General features: G+C 38.2%; 1 protein-coding gene across 1 annotated transcript; it reads right to left on the bottom strand.

Annotated features, from left to right (window-relative positions):
• Nucleotides 1-7,350: 7,350 nt before the first annotated feature.
• Nucleotides 7,351-22,200, bottom strand: LOC118819283 (granzyme B(G,H)-like). Its single transcript, XM_036587001.1, has 3 exons — nt 22,096-22,200; nt 7,681-7,929; nt 7,351-7,541 (listed from the first exon to the last, which is right to left on the bottom strand). The coding sequence occupies exons 1-3, from the start codon at nt 22,198-22,200 to the stop codon at nt 7,386-7,388; spliced, it is 510 nt and encodes a 169-aa protein (XP_036442894.1). The 3' UTR covers nt 7,351-7,385.
• Nucleotides 22,201-24,649: the final 2,449 nt, after the last annotated feature.

The raw sequence follows: 24,649 nt of genomic DNA, 5'->3' as shown, positions 1-24,649 counted from the left end.
TAGATCTAATTTTGTGATATACCTCACACCACGGAGTTGTTCTAGAGCTACCGGAATGAGGGGATGCGGACAAGGGTATTTTTTGGTAACTTGATTGAGACCTCGATAACCAATACATGGGCGAAGGCCTCCATCATTTTTCTTAATGTAAAAGAAACCAGAAGCTGCCGGTGAGATGGATGGTCTAATGAAACCTTGCTCTAACACCCCCTGTATGTAAGTATCCATGGCTTTCTCCTCTTCCTGGGTTAAAGGATATGCTCTAGGTTTTGGTAAAGTAGCGTTCTCAACTAAATCTTTTGCACAGTCATACTGACGGTGAGGAGGTAATTTGGTGGCATTACCCTTACTGAAAACTTCTAGAAGGTCATTGTATTCGGCAGGTATGTTATTGTTTGTCTCAGTATTAGGGCTTTCAATGGAAGTTGACTTGAGGGAAATGGAAGGGATTGTTAGACAATTCTAATGACAAAACTCTGACCAAAACAAGATTTCATGATCGAACCAGGAAATGCATGAGTTATGTTTCTCTAACCATGGCGGCCCGAGAATGACTGAGAATTCAGTAGAATTGAAGATAAAAAAAGAAATAAGTTTCACTCATGCTCAGCTTAACAAGCTCAGTTTTTTTGTGTAATGGAGCCTGCTCCCACTGGCTCTCCATCCAGGGTGATGACTCGTAACAGTGTTTTCAGAGGATTCACTGGAATCTGCAGTTCCTCAACCAGGCTGGCATGAATAAAATTTCCCTCAGCTCCAGAGTCAGTCAAGCCTGAAACGACAGAAGAACCTCTATGGAAGGACACAGTTACAGGAATGATAAAGGATTTAGGAGCCAACCCCTTTGTGGGCACACTCACCACATTTCCAGGGGTTGGCGCCTGAGTTCCGTTCGGACAGGATCTGCAATCCCTTAGGATGTGACCTGCTTGGCCGCAATACAGGCACAGACCCTCCTTTAAGCTTTGAAGCCTCTCATCCGGGGATAGACGTGATGAGTCGCACTGCATAGGTTCCTATAGATCGCTGGCAATCTCCAGTCTTCTTCAGGATACCATTGTTGAAGATCTGATGTTTTTTCACTGAGTCTTGCAGTCCCGGGAAAGCTGATTGAATTTCAAATGAATAAATACTGAAATAAGCCTGTCTAATGTTAACTCATCATCACAACAGGCCAGTTCTGTTAGTATATCTATTATGTGTTAGTTAGTAGATAATAGTGAACTAATGATTAGGGTAGTTTACTATTAACTAAACAATAACAACTGAGTCTCATAGGCTACGTTTACACAGCAGGCCGCGTTCGGCTGTTCCGTTAGAACATGGAGCGGTTTGATGAGTCTCTTCTAATTTTTTAGTACAGAAACATCAGCCTAAATGTTTGAGTCTCGGCAGCGCGAAGTTGTACTGACGTAAAAGTCGCATGAATTCCGATCTGGCTGTTCAGACAGAGTCGCATTGCACACAGATCGGATACGTATCGGATTTCAGTACCACATATGAAAGTGTCTCAAATCAGAATTGAAAATGTTAGATTCAATGCATTTTTTGCTGTTCACACAGCCACACAGATGACACATCTGTGTCACATTTGAGGAAAAAGATCAGATTTGGGCCACTTTTACCTGCTGTGTAAACGTAGCCATTGAGAATTACTTAGTAACTATAGTTTCTTAGAATAACTACTCATAAATTACCGATCAATTCAACATTAATTGCTCAATAGCTGAGTCTTACAAGGTTCCTGGTGAACTGATAACTGATGTAGTGTATTCCAACACTTCTAACAGTAGTGAAATACACTACCCATTGTGCAGTCTCAACAATATAACAGATTATATTCTCCATTTCTATTGACAGAAACAGGTATCCTCAGAGAAGGCTGTGGGCATCACACCACACTGTACAGACTGATGTCCCTCATGTGTGTTTTGATCAGAAACCTTAAAAGGCTAATGCACATGTTCATATTTGGCAGTATGAACCAATTTGCACACCAGCCTACAAATGGGACAACTGCTTAAATACTACAGTATTAAGTAGACCAGTCTGCGTACCTCTCATCTTTAGAAAAGAGAACACCATTCTTTTCTGCAGGAGCACATGTGCCAGGGTTTCTTCTGAACAGTAGTTCTCCTTTAAAGTTTTATTGAGGGCAGAGTCAGTTAAAGAGAGGGCTCATCTGCAATATCTGACTGTGGATGTGTCCTGCCTTCAAATTTACTTGGTTCTAAATGTTACCAAGTGATTATGTAATTACTGTCTGTCAGATAATGAATGAGGTGTTCCTGATTAGGAGCTAATGGTGATCAGGAACAAAAAGTGACACACATGGTAACTCATTATTAATGTATAAGGTGTTATTGTGTTCTTCATTAGGAGTTAATGATGATCAGGAACAGTATTACAAAGTGAAACACATGGTAACTCATCATTAGACAACTAAGAGTTAATGATAATCAGGAACAATATTATAAAGTGATATACATTAAAAATAAACCCCTAAAGAAATTATGTACTGTAGTACAAAAAATATTAATAAAGAAATTTTGAAAAAAGTAAGAGTAAATAAGCTGTTTGAGTCCTTTTTTATTTGTGAACAGTCCAAAATGTGAAAACATCCCTGAGTTAGCAAGCTATATTATTGAAGATAATATGCCCAAACAAAATGAAATCAAAATCTGTGATTACTACCGAAGGAGAAAGTCTGAGAGCTGAGACTGATCTGTAATGATATGTAATTACTGTCTGTTAGATAATGAATGAGGTGTTGCTGTTCTTCATTAAGAGTTAATGAAGAGCAAGAACAATATAAAGTGAAACACATGGTAACTCGTTATTAATGAACAAGGTGTTATTGTGTTCTTCATTAGGAATTAATGATGATCAGGAACAATATTATAAAGTGAAACACACGGTATCTCATAACTAATGAACTAGGAGATGATGATCAGGAACAGTATTATAAAGTGAAACACCTGGTAATTTATTATTAATGAACTAGGAGTTAATGACGATCAGGAACAGTATTATAAATTGAAACACATGGTAACTCACTATTAATGAACTAGGAGTTAATGATGATCAGGAACAGTATTATAAAATGAAATACAGGATTAAATGCTCTCCTTTCCCAGCACTTGGAAAAACCTCACAGGCACTCAACAGAAACACCAAAGCTATCATAATGAGAGTCCTGTGCAACTCTACTGTTAAATTTAAGTTTATTTAATTCAATAGAACTCTAGAATGTTTATTTTATGTGTGAGACTCTCTATATTTATACTCCTACAAAAAACAAACAAACAAAAAACAGGAGTGGTGAGACCAAGATAAGATTTTTCAGCATTTAAAAATAAAAAGAAAGAAGAGAAAAAATACTAACAAGGTTCCTTATCATTCATTATACATTATATATAGATGAATATTATAACATTTTGTAAAACTAGACAAAACTAGACATACATAGGCTGAAAATATTGTGAAATGTTATTATATGATAATATTAGTTCAATTCTGCATTATAACTTTGACGGTAGATTATTCCCTGTCCCATCTTCTCTAAAATCTATTTGGAATCTCTATCTAAGGTCAACTAAATATAAACCAAACAACATACATGCATTTTTATTATTAAATGAAAACGTTCCCATCTGCCCAGTTAAGCCATCACCACAATCCACTACTACTACTGATGATGATTATGATGATGATGATGATGATTATTATTATTATCATTATTATTATTATTTTGTACTAGTTGTAGTATAAACACATAGAGGTTTAAACATTTTAGAGTTCTGTTAAATTAAATAAACTTACATTTAACAGTAGAATTGCATGGGAATCTTCTGTTAAGCACAAACTAGCACAATGGACTCAGCACTAATGTAGAGACACAGTTAGCTGACTCGCTAACTAATCTGAGCTAAGTTGGTTCAGTCTTCTTCAGCGTCTGTTTTGTTACATTGTAACAGAATTATAAGCCCATGTTAGTGCTTTATTAAACCTAAAGCTGCTGCTGATGTTCTGTTATGCCTGCATGCTAGCTAGGTAGTTAATTTAGCTAACGTGAGCTAAGCAAAAAGGCAGTAAAACTTTGTGCCTCAGAAATGAAACAGAAAGATGCGTAATTAATGCAATAGCAAAACATACTGTGATCAGTCTCAGCTCTCAGACTTTCTCCTTCGGTAGTAATCACAGATTTTGATTTCATTTTGTTTGGGCATATTATCTTCAATAATATAGCTTGCTAACTCAGGGATATTTTCACATTTTGGACTGTTCACAAATAAAAAAGGACTCAAACAGCTTATTTACTCTTACTTTTTTCAAAATTTCTTTATTAATATTTTTTGTACTACAGTACATAATTTCTTTAGGGGTTTATTTTTAATGTATATCACTTTATAATATTGTTCCTGATTATCATTAACTCTTAGTTGTCTAATGATGAGTTACCATGTGTTTCACTTTGTAATACTGTTCCTGATCATCATTAACTCCTAATGAAGAACACAATAACACCTTATACATTAATAATGAGTTACCATGTGTGTCACTTTTTGTTCCTGATCACCATTAGCTCCTAATCAGGAACACCTCATTCATTATCTAACAGACAGTAATTACATAATCACTTGGTAACATTTAGAACCAAGTAAATTTGAAGGCAGGACACATACACAGTCAGATATTGCAGATGAGCCCCCTCTTCAACTGACCCTGCAGACAAATATGACATATCATCAACATATCTATACAAAGTAAACCATCACAATTACTAAAATTACTTCTTTTCTTTTCATAATCACGTGAGTATTACATAAATGAAGGCAAACTTCCAATGTTAACTAGTTTAAAGCTGCAGGTCAGTCGGTAAATGCCAACAATAACTTACTGAGGCTCACTGAACAAGGCAAAATGGCTAAATGCTAGCGGAGGTTCAAAGCTGGTCTACAAAAGCCAACAGGCTAATGGCAGCAGAGGCTATGGCTTACTTATAACAGCCAACTGGCTAAAGCTAACGGAGATTAAAGCTAGTGGAGGCGATAGCTTGCTTATAAGGGCCGTCAGGCTAAAGCTAGCGGAGGTTAAGGCTAGCGGGGTCTACGGTTTGTCCGTACGAGCTAACAGGCTAAAGCTAGCGGAGGTTAGGGCTAGCGGAGCACCAGCTTGTTCATAAGGAGTAACAGGCTAAAGCTAGCGGAGGTTAAGGCTAGCGGAGCTCCAGCTTGTTTATAAGGAGTAACAGGCTAAAGCTAGCGGAGGTTAAGGCTTGCGGAGCTCCAGCTTGTTTATAAGGAGCAACAGGCTAAAGCTAGCAGAGGTTAATGCTAGTGGAGCCTACAGTTTATCCATAAGGGCCGACAGGCTAAGGTTAGCAGTGCCTACAGCTTGTTTATAAGGGCAAACAGGACACTTATTAGAGATTATAGCTATTATTCCTTTTAGCGTTAGCGATATGAACCTCACAGTCCCTTAAGCACTACCAATTTATCCACTTACTCTCTCCAAAAGCACACGGAACCACCACAAACTACTGTGAAGCTGAAATGTTTTAAAACTTGGTAAAAGAACAACCAGGCAATGAGTGTCCGCAATTTTCAAAGTTGTATGTCATGTACTTCACAAAATTGTACTATTATTTACACATATTCAATGTTTCTCACCATCAAACAACCTCTTCCTATTATAGGTCCCTTCTAACTGAAAATATAGTGCTTTTGTGAACTTATTTCATTTCCCTACCTGAGACAGGATATATAAAGAAAGGAGACGGTGAGACAGTGGTTTTCTGTTCAAGCTCCCAATTGCATTTGAGAGGTTTTCCCTGAACTGCTCCAAACCACAAACTGGCGTCTGCCACTGCTACAGCACCCACTAATGGAGGTTCTTCTTACCCATACATTAACATAAAGAAAATGTCATGTCAAATAAAGCACATATACATTTACATATAAAAAAAAATAACAATTGTGAATACACCTACAGTGTGTCACATTTGCTCGAGATATTGATTGTACCTCAGACATTAGAAAGACACAGAAGAGAGGAATTTGTGTGTTTTAGAGGGGACATTTTTTTAAGTGAATGATTTTTTCAAGTAATAATTCTGATAATTTTAATCCTAACTAATTATTATGCTGTATGGCTCACTCTGGGCAGCTCTTCCTGTGTGTGTGTGTGTGTGCCTGCCTGTGCGACCCAGACTATGTGGTGTGTGACAAGCAGGCCTGATTGTGTTAAAGGCTAGGGGCTGGAGAAGCACACACATACCTACACACACACACACACACACACACACACAGATCCTGTTTGTACTATATACTATTAAGAGAGGAGAAACACATATGTAGAGAGACTCAGTTGTAACCACATTAATAGTTGATTTATTTCCATATTACTATGCTATACTGTGTTGGTTCTCTGTCTCTGTGTGTGCAGGCCTCTGTGGGTACATACAAGGCCTCGCTGTATGTGCTTGGGCTTTTAGCTACATACGTTTCAACCAGGCCTGGGAAGCACTGCTCAGTCCCATCTTGAACACAAATTGTAACTATGATAGGGACACTTGGCCATTGTTTAGGAGCCTTGGCCTGCACACATACACACAGACCTAGTTTGGACCATAGGTTTTATTTTTTACCCATTTCACGTGCAAATGTAAATTTTAACACTTGCTTGTTTAGTCACAATTAGGAATAAACTGTTTAGTCGTAACTAAGGGATAATCGAGAGATTCATATTTCTTTGTACTCTCTTGATCAATGATAAAGGGAAAAGTGGGATATTTGTATTGATGTGATGTAATCAAGAGCATAGCCCCTTAAACTTATAGAAAGTGGTATAACCAAATGCAATAGCTTAAGGCCAGTGATTATTAATTTAGAAAATTGGTATGGTTATGAATTAAAATGAAGAAAAATAAAGGTGTTTGTCACAGAAGGCCGAGGCTAACTAAAGAAACAAAGTGTATGTAAAAAGTACAAAATTGTAACTACCATAATAGAACTCTGTATAGTCTGAGTTGCATGTGATGGTAAGACAGATCAGGTGAGATGAGGTAATGGGGGGTGGGAACCCCCTCCAGATTACGCCCCCAGGCAACTTGTATTAGTTTAAGTTTTTTTATTTTTTATTATTATTTTTTTTTAATTAGATGCATGCTGTTTTTCCATGACATTTTACTGCAGTCAAGCACTGTAAGTTTAAGAAGTTGTCTGACCTCGTGAGGCACTTCATCATACAGAATTGTGAGGATGAATTTCCACAGGATTTCTCACATACATTTCCATCAAAGAATATGCTCAAGAAATATGCTTGAGAAATGCTTTTATTGAGAGGAAATTGTGGTGAATGTTTTGTTTTTTGTCAAATGCAGATTAAACTTTCCCAATAACAGTCTTGATCCAGGGCAGAAATTCTGATATTTCGGTAAAAATCTTTGGCTTCGTGGGTGCATCACACTTGTCCTTCTGACTGAAGGAAGCAATGCCCACAGCAGTGTCCCCACACACCAAAGGACCTCCAGAGTCTCCCTGTTAACACACAAATGAAACACTTTACTATCCTCACAGTTTTTCAGAATTGATTTTATTTCATTTAGTTTATTATTCAGTGTTGGGCCAACACAATAATCCAGACTGACCATATTAATCATCCTGTATGTTCTCATACCTTGCACGATCCTCCAGGATGAGGTGCACATATCATCCTTGGGGTCAGACGGTTCTCCCAGAGTTTATTACATTCTGTTTCGTCCACAATAGTAATATTGGTCTCCACAAGACGCTTGCTACCATGTTTAGAGGATCCTGTTCTTCCCCAGCCAGCTACACTGCAGACTGAGTTGGCCTTGATGTCCTCATTTGTTTTAGGGATGGAGATCCAGTTAACAGTTTTGCTCTGTTTGGCTTTCCCACGTAGCTGTGACAAGAGAGATATTAGCTTAATTATCAATAAGACTGCACAGTGTAATGTGAAGCTCCACTCCTCCACAGTAACCCAGATTACACCCAGCTGGCCTACACACTTCATTTTCACACAGTTAGCTGACATTAGACGCTATTTATGTTTCCTTACTGAACACTTGACGTTGACTTTGTAAAATAAATTCTTTGATTTAAATTATATTAATGTTTGTAGACCAAAAGTTCGCCAGCTAGAATGCTAGATACTGTGCTTTGACTCAATAGTAGCTCTTATAACTGCACTGAAAGGCCTTCACATTATTTGTACTTAAATCATGATAATGTTACTTAATTTCTTGTTAAATTGTATTATTTTTATGAGAAGAACAAAATGAGAAGTTATAAACGTATTTTTACAGGTTATTCACTACTGTGCAAAAGTCAGAGATCAGTGTCTGGTCATTATGACCATTAAGTACAAGTTATTAATTTTTCATAAGATATTTCAGAGAACATCAGTTTAAAACATGCCCAAAAGATGCAAAGAAAACTGGACTCCTAACAACAGTGCAAGACCTGGTAGACCACCAAAACAGATCAGATAAGCAGCACTTAAAGGTTTCAGCTTTGAGAAAGAAAGGAGAAAATCAAGCCCAAATCCAGCTTTGGAACTGAAAAAAAATCAGGTATGTCATTCCTTCTTTCCACTGTGAGAAGACAGCTCAAATCAACTTGAAAAAAATAGTGGTTTAAAATTCCTTTGAAATTTGTACTAGAACACCAAAACTAGACACCTGAGATGTCTACCGGACTGAAGTGCCTAATTTTTTAACTGTGAGAAGTGGAAAATGCAATCAACTTCTAAGACTGAACTTTAATGGTTTACGTTAGAGACTTGTTTGAAAAAATGAAAGCAAATCTGCTATAAAGAGGAGTTATAATCATACTTTCTGCATGTATTTAGTCTCAAAACTCACCTCAGTCTGAATTACAGTTTGATTCATGTTCATAAAATGTACAAACCAAAAAAAGTTTGGACAGTATGTGAAATGCAAATGAAAACATTAAGCAGTGATTAATAAATTCTGTTTGATCTGCATTAAATTGAAGACCTTTTTGTTTGTTTGTTTTTTTCATGAATATAATTCTGTAACCCTTTATTTGGAGTGGTCCTTTGAAGATGATTAATAAACTCTTAACAGATTATGAGTAACACATCAACAACATATCAGTGAAGTAGCAGTAGTGCAGCATCTGAATACACTGAAGTAAATATCTTGTACTTGTTACTTCCATTACACAAAACCTAACCCTCACCCTGGCCCTAATCCTAACCCTAACCTTAACCTTAACCCAAAACCTAATCCTAACCCTCATATGTTTCTGACATGTTACTGAGAGTCTGCTGAGTGTCTGTTTCATCTGAAAAGGACCACTCAAAATACCACCTCAACACCTTTTGGGGACTGGATACAAAATTATTTTCAGTTTTGAAAGCAGAATTTTTTGCCATTCTTCCATTATACAAGTCTTCAGCTGGTCTAAGTGAAACTCACCAGAGTGGCTCAGGTACGGCAGCAGAGCAGCAAGCAGGAGCAGAGAGATGAGAGTCATGATTCTGTTGGGAGAGAGTGTGATCTCCTCGAAGAAGATGAGAAGTACAGAGAATAAGAAGAAAAAAGAAGGGGCTTTGTTGTGGTTTGATCTGTGTCTTTTCAACAGAAATGAGAAGCAGTGGGAAGCTTACAGACCTCAGTGACCATAGTAAACCGCTCTATTTGTTACATGGTTCAGAGTCTCAACTTAGCCCCTTACAATCCCAGGCTTATTACATAATAAGGCTTTATTGTTATTATTATTTATTTTATTTTTTTTCCAGTAACTACGGGGACTTCAATGCAAACAGAAAGAATTTTATGATGTATCTCTGATGTCCTTTACTCACATTCACATCTTTTACAAGACAATGTTCAAAAAGGCTTTTATGATGTCATTAGAAAAGTCCTTTTTGTCAAACGCAGATTGATTTTTGTTATTGCTCACAATTGATCAAATGAATTTATCATAACTAGAAACGTGCATTTTCTGAAGGAAACAGAATGGTTGTGCAGCTTCAATTTTTCAAAGCCACAGCATTACCCAATACACTTTTAATATCTGCATAGTATTTAGTTTTAAGAGCCACACAGAGTTTTGCATAAATTCCTAATTTGTATGATAATGAAAACTTGCTGTGGCCAATTTTAACACCCCTTATTGCCAACATTATATTTGTTCATTGTTTAAAATAACCACATTATAGAATGTAACACTTTATTAAAGAAATTTTCATTGTTTTCAGTGCTGTGGGGATGTGTGACAGGTCGGAGAGACGGAGGAGAACCGCAGGCCACTGGTACTGCATCAGAGGGTCACTCAAGAGCAGTGCAGCTCATAGAACCAAACCTGCTCTATTCCCAGAGAAAGGCTGAGCCTCATCTCATTAATGCAGATCTTGAAGAATGGCGGAGCAATATAAAACAGTTATTACAACATCCAAAGTGTAATAAATATGCAACGACAACCAGTGTTCATACTGCATGTTCACAGTATGTACATATATTTGTACAAAATTGCTTGGCAACACTTTATTTGAGGGATTTTGGAAATTAATTAAGGTCTTATTCTTTGGTCAGTAAAGACCAAATTAAATGCTTCAAAATGGCATATTCACTATAATTTAAGGTTTATTCATTGTAAAATATATTAGTACATAATTAGTGGTATATTATGTGAAAATCACTAATACTTGCATTATTAATTGTAATGAAGCTCAATGAAGGCTGTGTTAAGCCCTTATCATGCAAATTATTGAGCATGAGTTATCATCTAAATTCACATCTTATAAATGTAAAATGGGCAGCATTTGGAGTTTATTGCAGTTGAGTTAATAGAAGTTTAATAAGTCACTAATACTTAAAGATGTGTCTCATATTAAAAAGTGCAGTTTAGTTATGACTAATTAGAAATTAAAAAAAATTGTATCACAAATTTACAAGTTTAATCACAAAGTTAATGCCTATTTATTAGCATTTTGATAATACATTATCATTAATTTGCATAACAATGAGTGTGTTTACATGGACTTAATAATCTGATCATAATTGGGTTTCTGCAGTTACCTGATTATTCAGATGGTCATGTAAACAGCATAATCTGATTTCTTAGATCAGACCTATGTCTAGAAATCTGACTAAGAAATCCAATAAAGAGAGCTGGATTTTAGCTCAGTAGTCAGATTTCTCAGTGCATTTAAACTCTTACTCTGATTTCTTTCAGATTTCTCAGTCTGCACATGTGCGAAAATAAACGGCGGTACCAGAAACAAGCAAGCAGCGTTGCTGCGAGACGGAGCAAAACACTTTTGGAGCAACGCTGAAACCAACCACATGCCTGATGGATGAAGGATTTAAATATTCTTCATCTTCTAGATGATGTATGTTAATAATTTCAGGTAAAGTCGTGTGATGTTTTTTTTTAAAAAAAAAAAAGATGCACCATGAAGTTTGAGTTTTACATTACGTTTACATCACGTCTTCAAAAAGTCTGGATAATTGGAAAACTTCAGGCCTACATGAGTCAGAGTAATCGGATTTCTGCTTTGCAAGCAGCCAATAAACTCAAAGAAGTTACATAAAAGTAATGTAAAACTCAAACTTCATGCTGCGGCTTGAACAAATAAACTTAAAAACCACTATACCTGAAAATATGAACATACATCATCTAGAAGATGAAGTATATTTAAATCTATCATTTTGTCAAGCATGTAGTTGGTTTCAGTGTCACTCCAAAAGTGTTTAGTTGCCATCTCACGGCAATGCTGCTCACTTATTTCCAGTACCGCCATCTGTTTTCACACATGCGCAGACTAGAAATCTGAAAGAAATCAGAGTAAGAGTTTACATGCACTGCATGTTTACATTACATGCATTTCTAGACCTTATTCCAATCTAAGAAATGGTAGTGTGCTGTTTGCATGACCATTTAAATAATCAAACTGGAGAAATCCGATTATGATTGGATTATTGAGTGCATGTAAACGCACTCACTGATTTTGCCCTCCCTTGTTTGTTTCTTAATTCTTTTGTTTTTTGGGACACCTAATTCTTTGTCTTTGATTGGTGTCCACTCTCTGCTTTTATATTAAATCCTTTCTCTATCCCCAGTCCACTGTCTGTCCCTGGCCCAACCTCAGAGATTTCTCCAGCCCTAACTTTAGAGATTGCACCACCTCTAACCTCAGAGATTGCACCAGCCCTAACTTTAGAGATTGCACCAGCCCTGACTTTAAGGACTGCTCCTGCCTAAGTATTGAATAAAAATCATTGTGTTCACAGTTTTTGCTAGTACCAAATGTAGCACTACTTGTTCTTTTTTCTCAGTTCCAACTTATGAGATATTTGAATAAAAAATATCGTGACATATTGTGTGTTGTGAAAATGTCTTGAAGTATCACAATATTATATTTGTGCCATCGTCCACCTCTACTCCAGCCCTACATTTAGAGACCGCACCAGCCCTAGCCATGGCTTTGGGCCTACCAGACAGCAAACCTGCCCAACACCAGAACTAAATCATGATTCAAGCATCTGAAGATGGGGGGTACAGGTGAGTTTGTCCATGCAACTGGGTAAAAACACATGAAGTAAGAAATCTGCAGTAGATCTGTACAGCAGAAGACCTTTCTATTTTTTCCAAGAAGTCACAATTAGGAGAAAGTCAACAGGAGAGCTACATTTATAGCAAATCACCAAATATCTGCCCATTTAGGAAATCTATCTACTGATTTATCTTCCCACAACATACAGCTGATCCCAAAAATGCGGCCGATATAAGAAGAGCATACAAATCCTCCTGTATTAGTTGAAATAGCCTTTTATACCAAGTGTGCTCGACACTTTTTTCCTATTTGTCACTATAAAAATGAACAAAATAGTGGGGTTAGTGGGGCATGATGAATGGTTGGTGGGGCATTGCCCCCTAAATGCCCTCCTGACTCTGGGTCTGTATCAAAATAATATGGGCAAAAGTCCGCAGAGACCTGTATTACCTATCCACAGATCCGAAAGTCTTCACACCACATGAACGTGCATCAAATGCATGTGATCAATGCACAGTTGCTATGTAAATGTAGCACTATTACCATGATAAATAGTACTAGTCACTTGTGCAGCCAGTAGCAGGTCACTACATGGCCCCCCTCTTTTAAAAGTCGATTGTCCTGGTGACCCACCAATTCAAGCCAAGTCCCTAGGCTCATGCAGTTGTAGGCAGCACAAATACCATGGGGCACTTAATTCTTCTGTTCTTGGTGGAACTCCCCACAGCTCCTCTTGGCCGCCTTCCACTCACTCCTGATATTTTCAAGTAACTTAATCAACTAAAATATTTTTTGCATGTAATTCTGTGACAGATTAACTAGGACACTGCTGGCCTTCTCTGTGTGAAATTTTGTGACTCTACGTTGAGCTGCTAGTGAGCAAAGAGGGGTGAAAAGTGGAGGGGTGAGAACCTCCCGCGGTGAGAACAGTTCATACCTCTTCACGACTGCCAGGCCAAGATCAAATGGAAAGCAGCTTTCTTCTTATTAAAAAATTGTGTACAACTGCCATAGTACAAAAATGCATTTAAACACAATAAAATTTACTTGCTTACCTATGAAGACAAAAAATCTTTTGCTTCTAGTTCTGTAAATCATACACACTTCCTTTGAAATATATTCTATCAACAATACTGAAAAGCAAGCAGAAATGCTATTTTGTGAAAAAGAGTAAATAAATGAATTATATAAAGCCTTTGAAATCATTTGATTGAAAGGTTTTGATTTGTACAAATAGTTATGAACTTTATGGCTGGCAAAGTGTTGGCCTGATTGTCCACACACTTTTGTGTGCAGAGTGTTTGAGGCTGAGACGACAACTGGAGCAATGTTTTAGGCTGGTGATGGAGCAATCACTGAGGCTAGTGCTAAAGAAATCACTAAGGCTTGTGATGGAGCAATCTGTGAGGCTAGAACTGGAGCGATCTCTGAGGCTAGAGCTGGAACAGTGTTCAACAATGAATTGGGCCATGCACAGAGACATAGAGAGCCTCTCAGTGATGGAGATGGCAACAGGAGCTGCAAGGTCTAAAACCGGCATGTTCCTGGGAACAGGTCAGACATCAGAACCAAGTTATCTGAGAGAGAATCTAAAGCCCTATTTGAGCTTGTTTAGTATTACCAGAGGAAGTCTGGTAATGTCATTTTTGCATGGCTGACTGATTCGTATGGGATGAAGCATCTGTGTAATTTCCTCAAATGACCCCAAATAATTAGGATTGAAACATCAGTCCTCAGAGGTTTACCTCAGCATTATGTGACAGGCAGCACCAGGGCCATCATGCAAGCCAAAATTCCCAGGGGAGGGGGCACAATTAGAGCCAGAGCGCATGGCAGTCTTTCCCCAGAAAAAAAGAGAAAATAGTGAAGCAATTTTCTGCAATTTTACATATATATTCAAAGACTTTGGGGGAATTATTTTAAAACGTCATTATTTTGATCGTTCTAACACAGTTTTACCAATAAATGGTCTTAAACATTTGAGTTAATATAGCCTATATCTGCTAATTCACCCTTGAACCCTGAAGGTTGGTGCGCAGACTGCTGGTCACATAGCAACGCAGATAACAATCTCGCCTAGCAGCTAACGAAAAGTCAAAGGGAAAGATTTAAGACATAATTTGGAGATGAATGGACTTTTTTGGAGCTGAATTTGTGTTTATAAGCACTCCAGCTCTTGTTTGAATTTTCCTGTTCCACCTTAAATGGTACAGCAGTTACATTCTGGCGCCTCAGACACCATTTAAGGTGGAACGGGAAAATTCAAACAAGAAGCTGGCGAATGAGAAGCTGACTTCTGCTTCATAAATAGTCGAACATTGGGAGACATTTTACAAGAACTTATTTTACTTTTTCGGAAGAGTATCCTGTTGGAGATGCGAGAATAGCTGCTATAGTTGAGCTAAGCTTAAAACAGAGCAAAGTAAGTCTGCACTTTCATGTATAGACTATCATAATTATATTCTATTATATTTTTAGCCTATTCTAGCACATTAGCTCATACTGAGACATATATACAGCCAAGATGTTAAAATGGAGATCAAATCTTGTGGCTCCTGAGGTGGTGTGACTTTTGTTGAAAGGACAAAATGGTTTTCTTAAAATTTGGGTTACCGACCCCTGCCCTGCTCAAACACACCCACCGAACTAAACTAAACAACTAGATTAAGGGATGGCTACTAACTTTAGCTGGTAGCCATAGCCAACTATCTTGCAAGGCAAACTATGCCTATATTTCTCAAATGCAAGTGTGTAAGTTAAGCGTGTATAACTAAATGCATTTCATTTACATGTTTGAAAAAGGGGCTGCTGCTCTACTAAACAGTGAGCGACCCACCGTTCACATTGCCACATAATGGGCAGATTTGCATATTCTGTCCCACACAGCAGTCAGATTTTAGTCTGACTGACCAGAGACACATTTGACTACCAAGTGTAAATTAATGTGGCTAAAATTTTTATCAGCACACAATCCAAATCCTAGTCATATGAAGTGACCAGGTGCAAATGAGGTCATACAGTTTAGTAAGTGGCTAGATCAGATGAATTGGAATTATTCCTATGTCTTTCTCATTAGCTGTTGCCTGAATCACTGAATATATGGCTGTCCGTCTCACAATACACTACTCATAAAAATATCAGCAGGCCTCTGATCACTGCAGAGCAGAAGGGTAATGAGAAAGCTAATGAGAGAGCTAGGAGAGAGAACAAAGGGGAAGAGATACATGCCTTCACTCTGCTGTGTGAGACAGAGGAGCTACTTGTTGAGTTTGGGCAAATAATCAGTCGTTTTTTTTTTGTTTTTTTTTTAGTTTCAAGTCACCAGCCATTTTGTAGTAAAGCACCGACTGTCATACCTGCATTTCAACTCCATATTCTTTCAATTCCCCCCTCAAGATATTTTTGTAAATATAACTATATAATTTTAAATAAAATAATAATATGCATTCAAAAAACTTAATAATATGCGAATAATTATGCAAATTCTAGGCCCCAAACAATTTGTTTTTAAGTTTCAGAAGATTACATCCCACCTTCATGTGCCTCACAGTGGTTTGGTCCACTGCCCTACATGTGGTGTGAGTGTCTGTGGAGAAAGCTAGGAAGTGTGTCCGTGGTGACTGACCTCTAGTAAGTAGGCTTTAGCAGAGCTCAAAAACACTGAGATTAATAACTGATCATCACATTGATCTATTGGTCTACTCAGGCCTTAGCAGAGCTCAGTAACGCTGAGATTAATAACTGATCATCACATTGATCTATCAGTCTACTCAGGCTTTAGCAGAGCTCAGTAACACTGAGATTAATAACTGATCACATTGATTTATCAGTCTAGTCAGGCTTTAGCAGAGCTCAGTGATGCTGAGATTAATAACTGATTATCTCATTGATTTATCAGTCTACTCAGGCTTTAGCAGAGCTCAGTAACACTGAGATTAATAACTTATCATCAGATTGATTTATCCGTCTACTCAGGCTTTAGTAGGAACTTCTGTGTTTGTAAAGAAGCCATTAATTGTGGTCCTCTTTAGAAATCGTCTAATGTGCATGTTTGCTAGATGCCATAGTAAATAGTTGATGGTGTTTTTCTTTGAATATTGTATTTTTTAATTTAGTTGGTAAGTATTCTAAAAGTATTCTCCTAATATTTGTTCTAGGTAACTGTACACTGAATCACTGAATTTTTGACTGATTTTCAAGTAGTTTGGTTTGTTACAAATACCAAATGTGTTTTTCTGGTACAAGACACTCTCATACCAAAACATTTTGTCTTTTGTAGATGGTAACAGTAATATTTCTATAATATATTTAAGATGAACTTACTCTACGTAATAAAGAAATATAACAAACACTCATCAAACAATATTTTGTTTCAATTAGTTGGGTCATTTGGTGAAGTATTTCTTCTGCTTTTAGAACTGTACTTATTTTAAATTGTATGTTCTTGTGAAGCTACTGTAGCAGACTCAGAGATTAGACTAATAACATTATTTGTTATTTAATGACTTCATAAATCACAAAATTATGATTACAAGGCAAATTCATACCGAAACTATCTTCCTGATGGCTCTCAGTGACAATTTTGTTCTGTGATGTGATGAGGTCACTGTTGTAATTAGGAAAACTGCACCTGTATATGGGGTACTACAGGCCATTCTTGGTATTGCTGGTTAAATATAAAAAAACCTGTATAAGCTACTGGACAGAACAGTTTTATTGTTTTCAACTGTTACCAATGCATGCTGTGTAGTTAAACTCAGGGGTTAAATTTGTCCAGAGCCAACCAGAGTAGAGCTTCAGCACATTTGGGTCATCTCCTTGCCCCACAGAGCTGAGCTCTGGTGGTATAATTTGATGAAAATATAAATTGTTTCATGTAAAATCTTTGTGAAGTTGATTTAACTATTTGATGTGATAAACTATGGGGAGAAATAACCTCTAAACATTCTGGAACCTCACCCTGCTGAAAAAGAGATGATTGCATCTGTATGTGTTTAGCCATTTAGCATTCATATTGGTTGGATTTATTCAGAGTGGGCATTGGTCAGATTTATTCAGAGCAGGCATTGGTTGGATTCATTCAGAGTAGGCATTGGTTGGATTCATTCAGAGCAGGCATTGGTTGGATTCATTCAGAGTAGGCATTGGTTGGATTCATTCAGAGCAGGCACTGGTTGGATTCATTCAGGAGTGGGCACTGTTTGCATTCATTCAGCAATGGCACTTTTAACCAGTTCAAATGAAACAATCTTTTCAATCTGAATTGTTGTTGGTTGGCTAAAAACAAAAGTGTGTTAACATATATGCATAATAAATGAAAAGTAAAGTAGCCCAGATACAGTGGTGGACGAAGTATACAAATCATGTACTTGAGTTAAAGTAGAGATACCCAAGGTAAAATATTACTCCAGTAAAAGTAGAAGTTCCTCCCTTTAGGCCTCCACTTGAGTAAAAGTACAAAAGTATTTGCCTTCAAATGTACTTAAGTATCAAAAGTAAAAGTATTAAAAGATTAATTATGACTCTGATGTCCTATTATCATTTTTGTAAGAAGACTCTTGCTTCATTAACTCATTTTAGGTGAAAATACTCCAGTGTCACTCTTGGTAAACCAGTCTTTAATAGAATGTCATTAATTAGTCTGATGCTGATGTCTATTAAAATTATCATAAGCACAAAACACTGAAGGCAAACAATTTCCGTTAGGTTATCATGTGCAACTCCTGAACTGGCCACCAGAGGTCATCCTCTCCAGAATTCTGACTGCCACTCACCCACACCTGTTGTTAATCTCCGTTCATCAACTCCCCTATAAATACTCACACTCTCGGTCCACTCATTGCGAAGCGTTGTTGGTGTGTCACTACAATCCTGAGCTGTTTCTCTGTAAAAAATGAAAGTGTTTGTATAAATTCAGAAAAAAGACACATGCCAGTCACAACTGCATATGTGTATATTTCTATATTGTGGTCTATTTACACAAAGTTAGGTTAGTTCCATCATTTATGTTGGAATAGATGCTCCCAAAATTTTACGCTGCTGCACTGATGTTCAACCGTATGCTTGCACTGAGTCGGTATGTCCAACAGGTCAAAACAAGCTCAAAACAAAGTGCGCGCTGTGCCCTGATTGGTGTTCTTGCTTCATTTTTTATACACACATAAACCAAAAGGAACAACAGATTTCACATAATGTAGTGGATAAAAAGTAAGATATTTGACTTTGAAATGTATTGGAGTGAAAGTAAAAAGTCACCAAAAATGGAAATACTTCAGTAAAGATACACGAAAAAACTACTTAAGTACAGTAATGAATTACATTTACTTAGTTACTGTCCACCACTGCCCAGATATGACCAAAAGGATCATCATGAGTCTAGTGTCCTCAGGTGTCCCTCACTGTACGAAGATTCATTATTGCTCTTATCAAGTAGTTAGACTACAGTTGAGAAGAAAAAGATCAAATCTAGGCCCGATGTATAAGGAATAGCTCACTTGATACAGCACATCTCTTTGCATGCACAAGAGAGAGTAGAGTAAGTTAACTCTAAATTATGAGTAACATTCATAACTTTTATAACATGCATATATAAAGAGGATAAAATGGTATGACATACGAGAGGAATCTACTGTCAGCTACATGAAAATCACTCAGCAATGATTATGCTTGAAACATATGCATGAGAAATGTCTTAATTGAGGTGAAATTAGGCAAATTCTTCTATTTTGCTTTACTTGTCACATGCAGGCTACAAGTACAGACTTAATCCAGGGCAAATGTTCTGTCATTTTGGTGTAAATATCTGGCCTGACCTGCGATGGACTGGCGACCTGTCCAGGGTGTATCCTGCCTTCCACCCAATGACAGCTGGGATAGGCTCCAGCGCCCCACCGCGACCCAGAAGGATAAGCGGTTTAGATGATGTGTGTGTGTGTGTGTGTGTGTGTGTGTGTGTGTGTGTGTGTGTGTGTGTGTATCTGGCTTGATGGGCTTGTCAGATGTGTATTCCTCACCCACTGCTGTATTATTACACACCAAAGGACCTCCAGAGTCTCCCTGTGAACAAACAAAAAAAAACACATTACTATCTTGCTAAAGTCATAATGTACATATTATGAGTTTATGTGTTGCATCAGGACAAAACAAGATGACTGTTTTCATCAGCCTGTGTTTTTTTCATACTCCAGGATGAACTGCACACACCATTTTTGGGTTTAGAGACTGCCGGAGTTTGTATCTGTATCTGTATCTTTTCTTGTCTATGATACCGACACGTTTCCAATAGGACTTTAATCTACTTAAACCCTCATGGTTCCTTTTTGCCCCATCCCACCAGACTGAAGGCCGATGTGGGTTTGATGTCCTCCGCTGTTTCAGGGATAGAGATCCAGTTGGCACTTAACTACTTGATAAAGCCTTACTGTGCCTAAGTCAAGACTGAGACCAGGAGCGAGCAAGACAAAATGTAAAAAAGAGCAGTTCTTTGAATTTCATAGTCATATCCATTATACCTTCTTATCAACAGAATAATAAATTAATATTAATTATTGTTTTGCCATCTAGTGTCAACCAAAGGAGGATGAGTTTCCCTTTTGAGTCTTTGATCCTCTTGAGATTTCTTCCTCTTTGTAATTAGCCATCAGTTACTCCTCCTTTAGGTGCAAACGATGACTAATTACAAATAATAGTTATTTACCTACTACTGGCTTGATAAGGCTTAATCAGCGCATCACAAGTGTTCTAGAAAATGCTTAATTTAACATAGTAATAAGCTGTCAGATAATAATAAACAGCTTTTTTTAATAAGTGCATTATAATATCCCTCTGTAAGTGTCTGCAGCTATAAATAAAAAAGCTTACCTGTTTCAGCAGCGCGCAGCCATCATGACGAAACGTTCAGACACAGGAAAGCCACCACAGATGTGTCCTCTATCGGTCCTCTGCATAGACACCCTGTAGGGTCTGGAGTGAGGTTTAGTCTCTGTGCCATTCACTATATTCACTGAACCAACATTAACAATGGCTGAGAGAGAAAGAAGGTGAAAAGGATATAATCATACTTTAAATTAATCTCTATGTGAATTTTGTGTGAGCGAGACTCATTTTAGGCCACAATGTTTGTTCATGAAAACTGCAGGCAAATTACTGACTGAAATCAGACTGTAAGATAGGTAAAAGCATTGTACTGGAAGTCAGTATGTTTAGGTGACACTTATCAGAGTAGCTCAGGTACAGCAGCAGAGCAGCCAGCAGAGGCAGAGAGATGAGTCATGATGCTGTAGAGAGAGAGTGATCTCCTCAAAGAAGAAGAAGAGTTTAAATAGTGCTGGGAAGGTGAGAAGATTCAGTTCCTCTCAGACCTTCTTTCTTGTGGTTTTCTTTGTGATTTGTAAAAGGAAATGAGACGCTCACTGACCTGAGTAAATCCATGGGTGCATGATTAGAAGTGAAAGGAACTCAAAAGCCATTGAATGGATTTCAAACAGTAAGGTTAAAAGTGTGTGGAATGATTGTAAATTAGGATTATTTAATGATCCTAAAATGCTGTGTTACAGGTTTGTGGGAACCCCTCTCTACACTGCAGAACATAACAGTTGCCCTCACTAAACTTAATATAGTTTGGTTTACTCATCTTACTGATATGAATCTAGTAACACATACTATTTCATGTATAATCCTTAGTTACTTAGGTGAATCTAGATAACACTGCACTCCAAATGTAATGTTTGGACATAATTTGAGAAAATCAGCTGGCCTTTACATTGTGTGAAAGCGTGATGACGAATGGACCAAAAGAAATTCAGCAAAATTGTGTGTAATAAAGTCTTTTCATCAACTTACATTGAACAGAAATGCCCAGTTCAAACACAGGGAGAGGGTAACGCAGGTGGACCCAACATTCGAGGAGGGTAGACACTTCCAACGACTAGTTTATTGCAAAGCCCATCCTCCTCAACACAGTTACTCTAAATAAAGTCAACTACCAATAAACCAAACAACAATAACAGACTGTTTTTGTTGTCTCCCAAGAGCCACTTTGCATGGCTGTAGTCCCCAAGTATATATTGCTGCTCTTGGAACGAAACCTTGCATCTCCATTTTTGTCATTTTCCAGTTTTTGACATAGTTTAAAAATGTCTGTTGTCTTTTACATTGTGTGTAAATTTCATGATGAATGAACCAAAGGAAACAGTCCAAAATCACTTGGAAAGATGTCTGGTTCCACTGACTGACATTAAAAGTAAAGTATGCATTGTCCTTTCATATATATATATATATATATTATATATAATATATATTATATATATATATATATATATATTCTGACTGTGTAAGTTTTTCTCTCTCTCTCTTTCTCTCTCTCTCTCTATACATATATACACTGCTCAAAAAAATAAAGGGAACACTCAAATAACACATCCAGTCCATAGCTTCAATGACTTCATCTTGCAGGAACTGCTGACACACTCCAGCCACATGAGCGCTAGCATTGTCCTGCATTAGGAGGAACCCAGGGCCAACCGCACCAGCATATGGTCTCACAAGGGGTCTGAGGATCTCATATCGGTACCTAATGGCAGTCAGGCTACCTCTGGCGAGCACATGGAGGGCTGTGCAGCCCTCCAAAGAAATGCCACCCCACACCATTACTGACCCACTGCCAAACCGGTCATGCTGAAGGATGTTGCAGGCAGCAGATCGCTCTCCACGGCGTCTCCAGACTCTGTCACGTCTGTCACATGTGCTCAGTGTGAACCTGCTTTCATCTGTGAAGAGCACAGGGCGCCAGTGGCGAATTTGCCAATCCTGGTGTTCTCTGGCAAATGCCAAGCGTCCTGCACGGTGTTGGGCTGTGAGCACAACCCCCATCTGTGGATGTCGGGCCCTCATACCATCCTCATGGAGTCGGTTTCTAACCGTTTGTGCAGACACATGCACATTTGTGGCCTGCTGGAGATCATTTTGCAGGGCTCTGGCAGTGCTCCTCCTGTTCCTCCTTGCACAAAGGCGGAGGTAGCGGTCCTGCTGCTGGGTTGTTGCCCTCCTACGGCCTCCTCCACGTCTCCTGGTGTACTGGCCTGTCTCCTGGTAGCGCCTCCAGGCTCTGGACACTACGCTGACAGACACAGCAAACCTTCTTGCCACAGCTCACATTGATGTGCCATCCTGGATGAGCTGGACTACCTGAGTCACTTGTGTGGGTTGTAGAGTCCGTCTCATGCTACCACGAGTGTGAAAGCACCACCAACATTCAAAAGTGACCAAAACATCAGCCAGAAAGCATAGGTACTGAGAAGTGGTCTGTGGTCCCCACCTGCAGAACCACTCCTTTATTGAGTGTGTCTTGCTAATCGCCAATGATTTCCACCTGTTGTCTATTCCATTTGCACAACAGCATGTGAAACTGATTGTCAATCAGTGTTGCTTCCTAAGTGGACAGTTTGATTTCACAGAAGTTTGATTTACTTGGAGTTATATTGTGTTGTTTAAGTGTTCCCTTTATTTTTTTGAGCAGTGTGTGTGTGTATATATATATATATATATATATATATATATATATATATATATATATATATATATATATATAATATATTTCCAAAAGTATTCATTCACCCATCCAAATCATTGAATTCAGGTGTTCCAATCACTTCCATGGCCATAGGTGTATAAAATCAAGCACCTAGGCATGCAGACTGCTTCTACAAACATTAGTGAAAGAATGGGTCGCTCTCAGGAGCTCAGTGAATTCCCGCGTGGTACCGTGATAGGACGCCACCTGTGCAGTCCTGAAATTTCCTTGCTACTAAATATTCCACAGTCAACTGTCAGTGGTATTATAACGAAGTGGAAGCGATTGGGAACGACAGCAACTCAGCCACGAAGTGGTCTGCCACGTAAAATGACAGCGCAGGGTCAGCGGATGCTGAGGGGCATAGTGCACAGAGGTCGCCAACTTCCTGCAGAGTCGATCGCTACCGACCTCCAAACTTCATGTGGCCTTCAGATTAGCTCAAGAACAGTGCACAGAGAGCTTCATGGAATGGGTTTCCATGGCTGAGCAGCTGTATCCAAGCCTTACATCACCAAGTGCAATGCAAAGCGTCGAGTGCAGTGGTGTAAAGCGAACTGGACCCTAGAGCAGTGGAGACGTGTTCTCTGGAGTGACGAATCACGCTTCTCCGCCTGGCAATCCGATGGACGAGTCAGGGTTTCGCGGTTGCCAGGAAAACGGTAATTTTCTGACTGCATTGCGCCAAGTGTAAAGTTTGGTGCAGGGGGGATTATGGTGTGGGGTTGTTTTTCAGGAGTTGGGCTCGGGAACTCTTAATGCTTCAGCAGACCAAGAGATTTTGGACAATTTCATGCTCCCAACTTTGTGGGAACAGTTTGGGGATGGCCCCTTCCTGTTCCAACATGACTGCACACCAGTGCACAAAGCAAGGTCCATAAAGACATGGATGAGCGAGTTTGGTGTGGAAGAACTTGACTGGCCTGCACAGAGTCCTGACCTCAACCCAATAGAACACCTTTGGGATTAATTAGAGCGGAGACTGCAAATTTTGACCTAAAATATACTTTTTAAAATACATTCATGATGTGAGGTACATGCAAGCTGTTACAACGCAAAATAGTACACAAAGAAAACTTGTTGTTTTTCAGATTTACCACTGTTTTACAGTTGTAAACATTACACAAAAAAGCTCAGAAGATTCATGTTCATTCGCTGGTCATTTTGGACAGTAAATATAAAATGGCATTGTGGACATTGTGACCCCTGGTTCCTATTACTAACATTGTAAAGTAATGCACTTCAATAAGTTGCTCTACATCTGGAGACTACTCCACATTTTTACATGAAAATGACTATTAATACATTGTCTGATGACTGAGACCTTGTATTAAGATTAAGTTTTGGGATATGCAACTTGTCTAAAATGTATTTTTAAAAATCCATTTATGGCAGAAAGTTTTATGCAGATTGCTAGAAGCCAAAATAGCAAAGAAAAAATCAGGCTTATCTCTTAGTTATGAACATTATACATACACCAAACTCAAAAGATGTGTAGTTTCACTGGTTGAATAGTAAATGAAATGG

This window comes from Colossoma macropomum, unplaced genomic scaffold (genome assembly GCF_904425465.1).
Source record: "Colossoma macropomum unplaced genomic scaffold, Colossoma_macropomum, whole genome shotgun sequence".
NCBI classification, from domain to species: Eukaryota; Metazoa; Chordata; class Actinopteri; order Characiformes; family Serrasalmidae; genus Colossoma; species Colossoma macropomum.
Note: the sequence above shows the minus strand (reverse complement) of the source record. Positions and strands in the feature narration are given on the sequence as shown.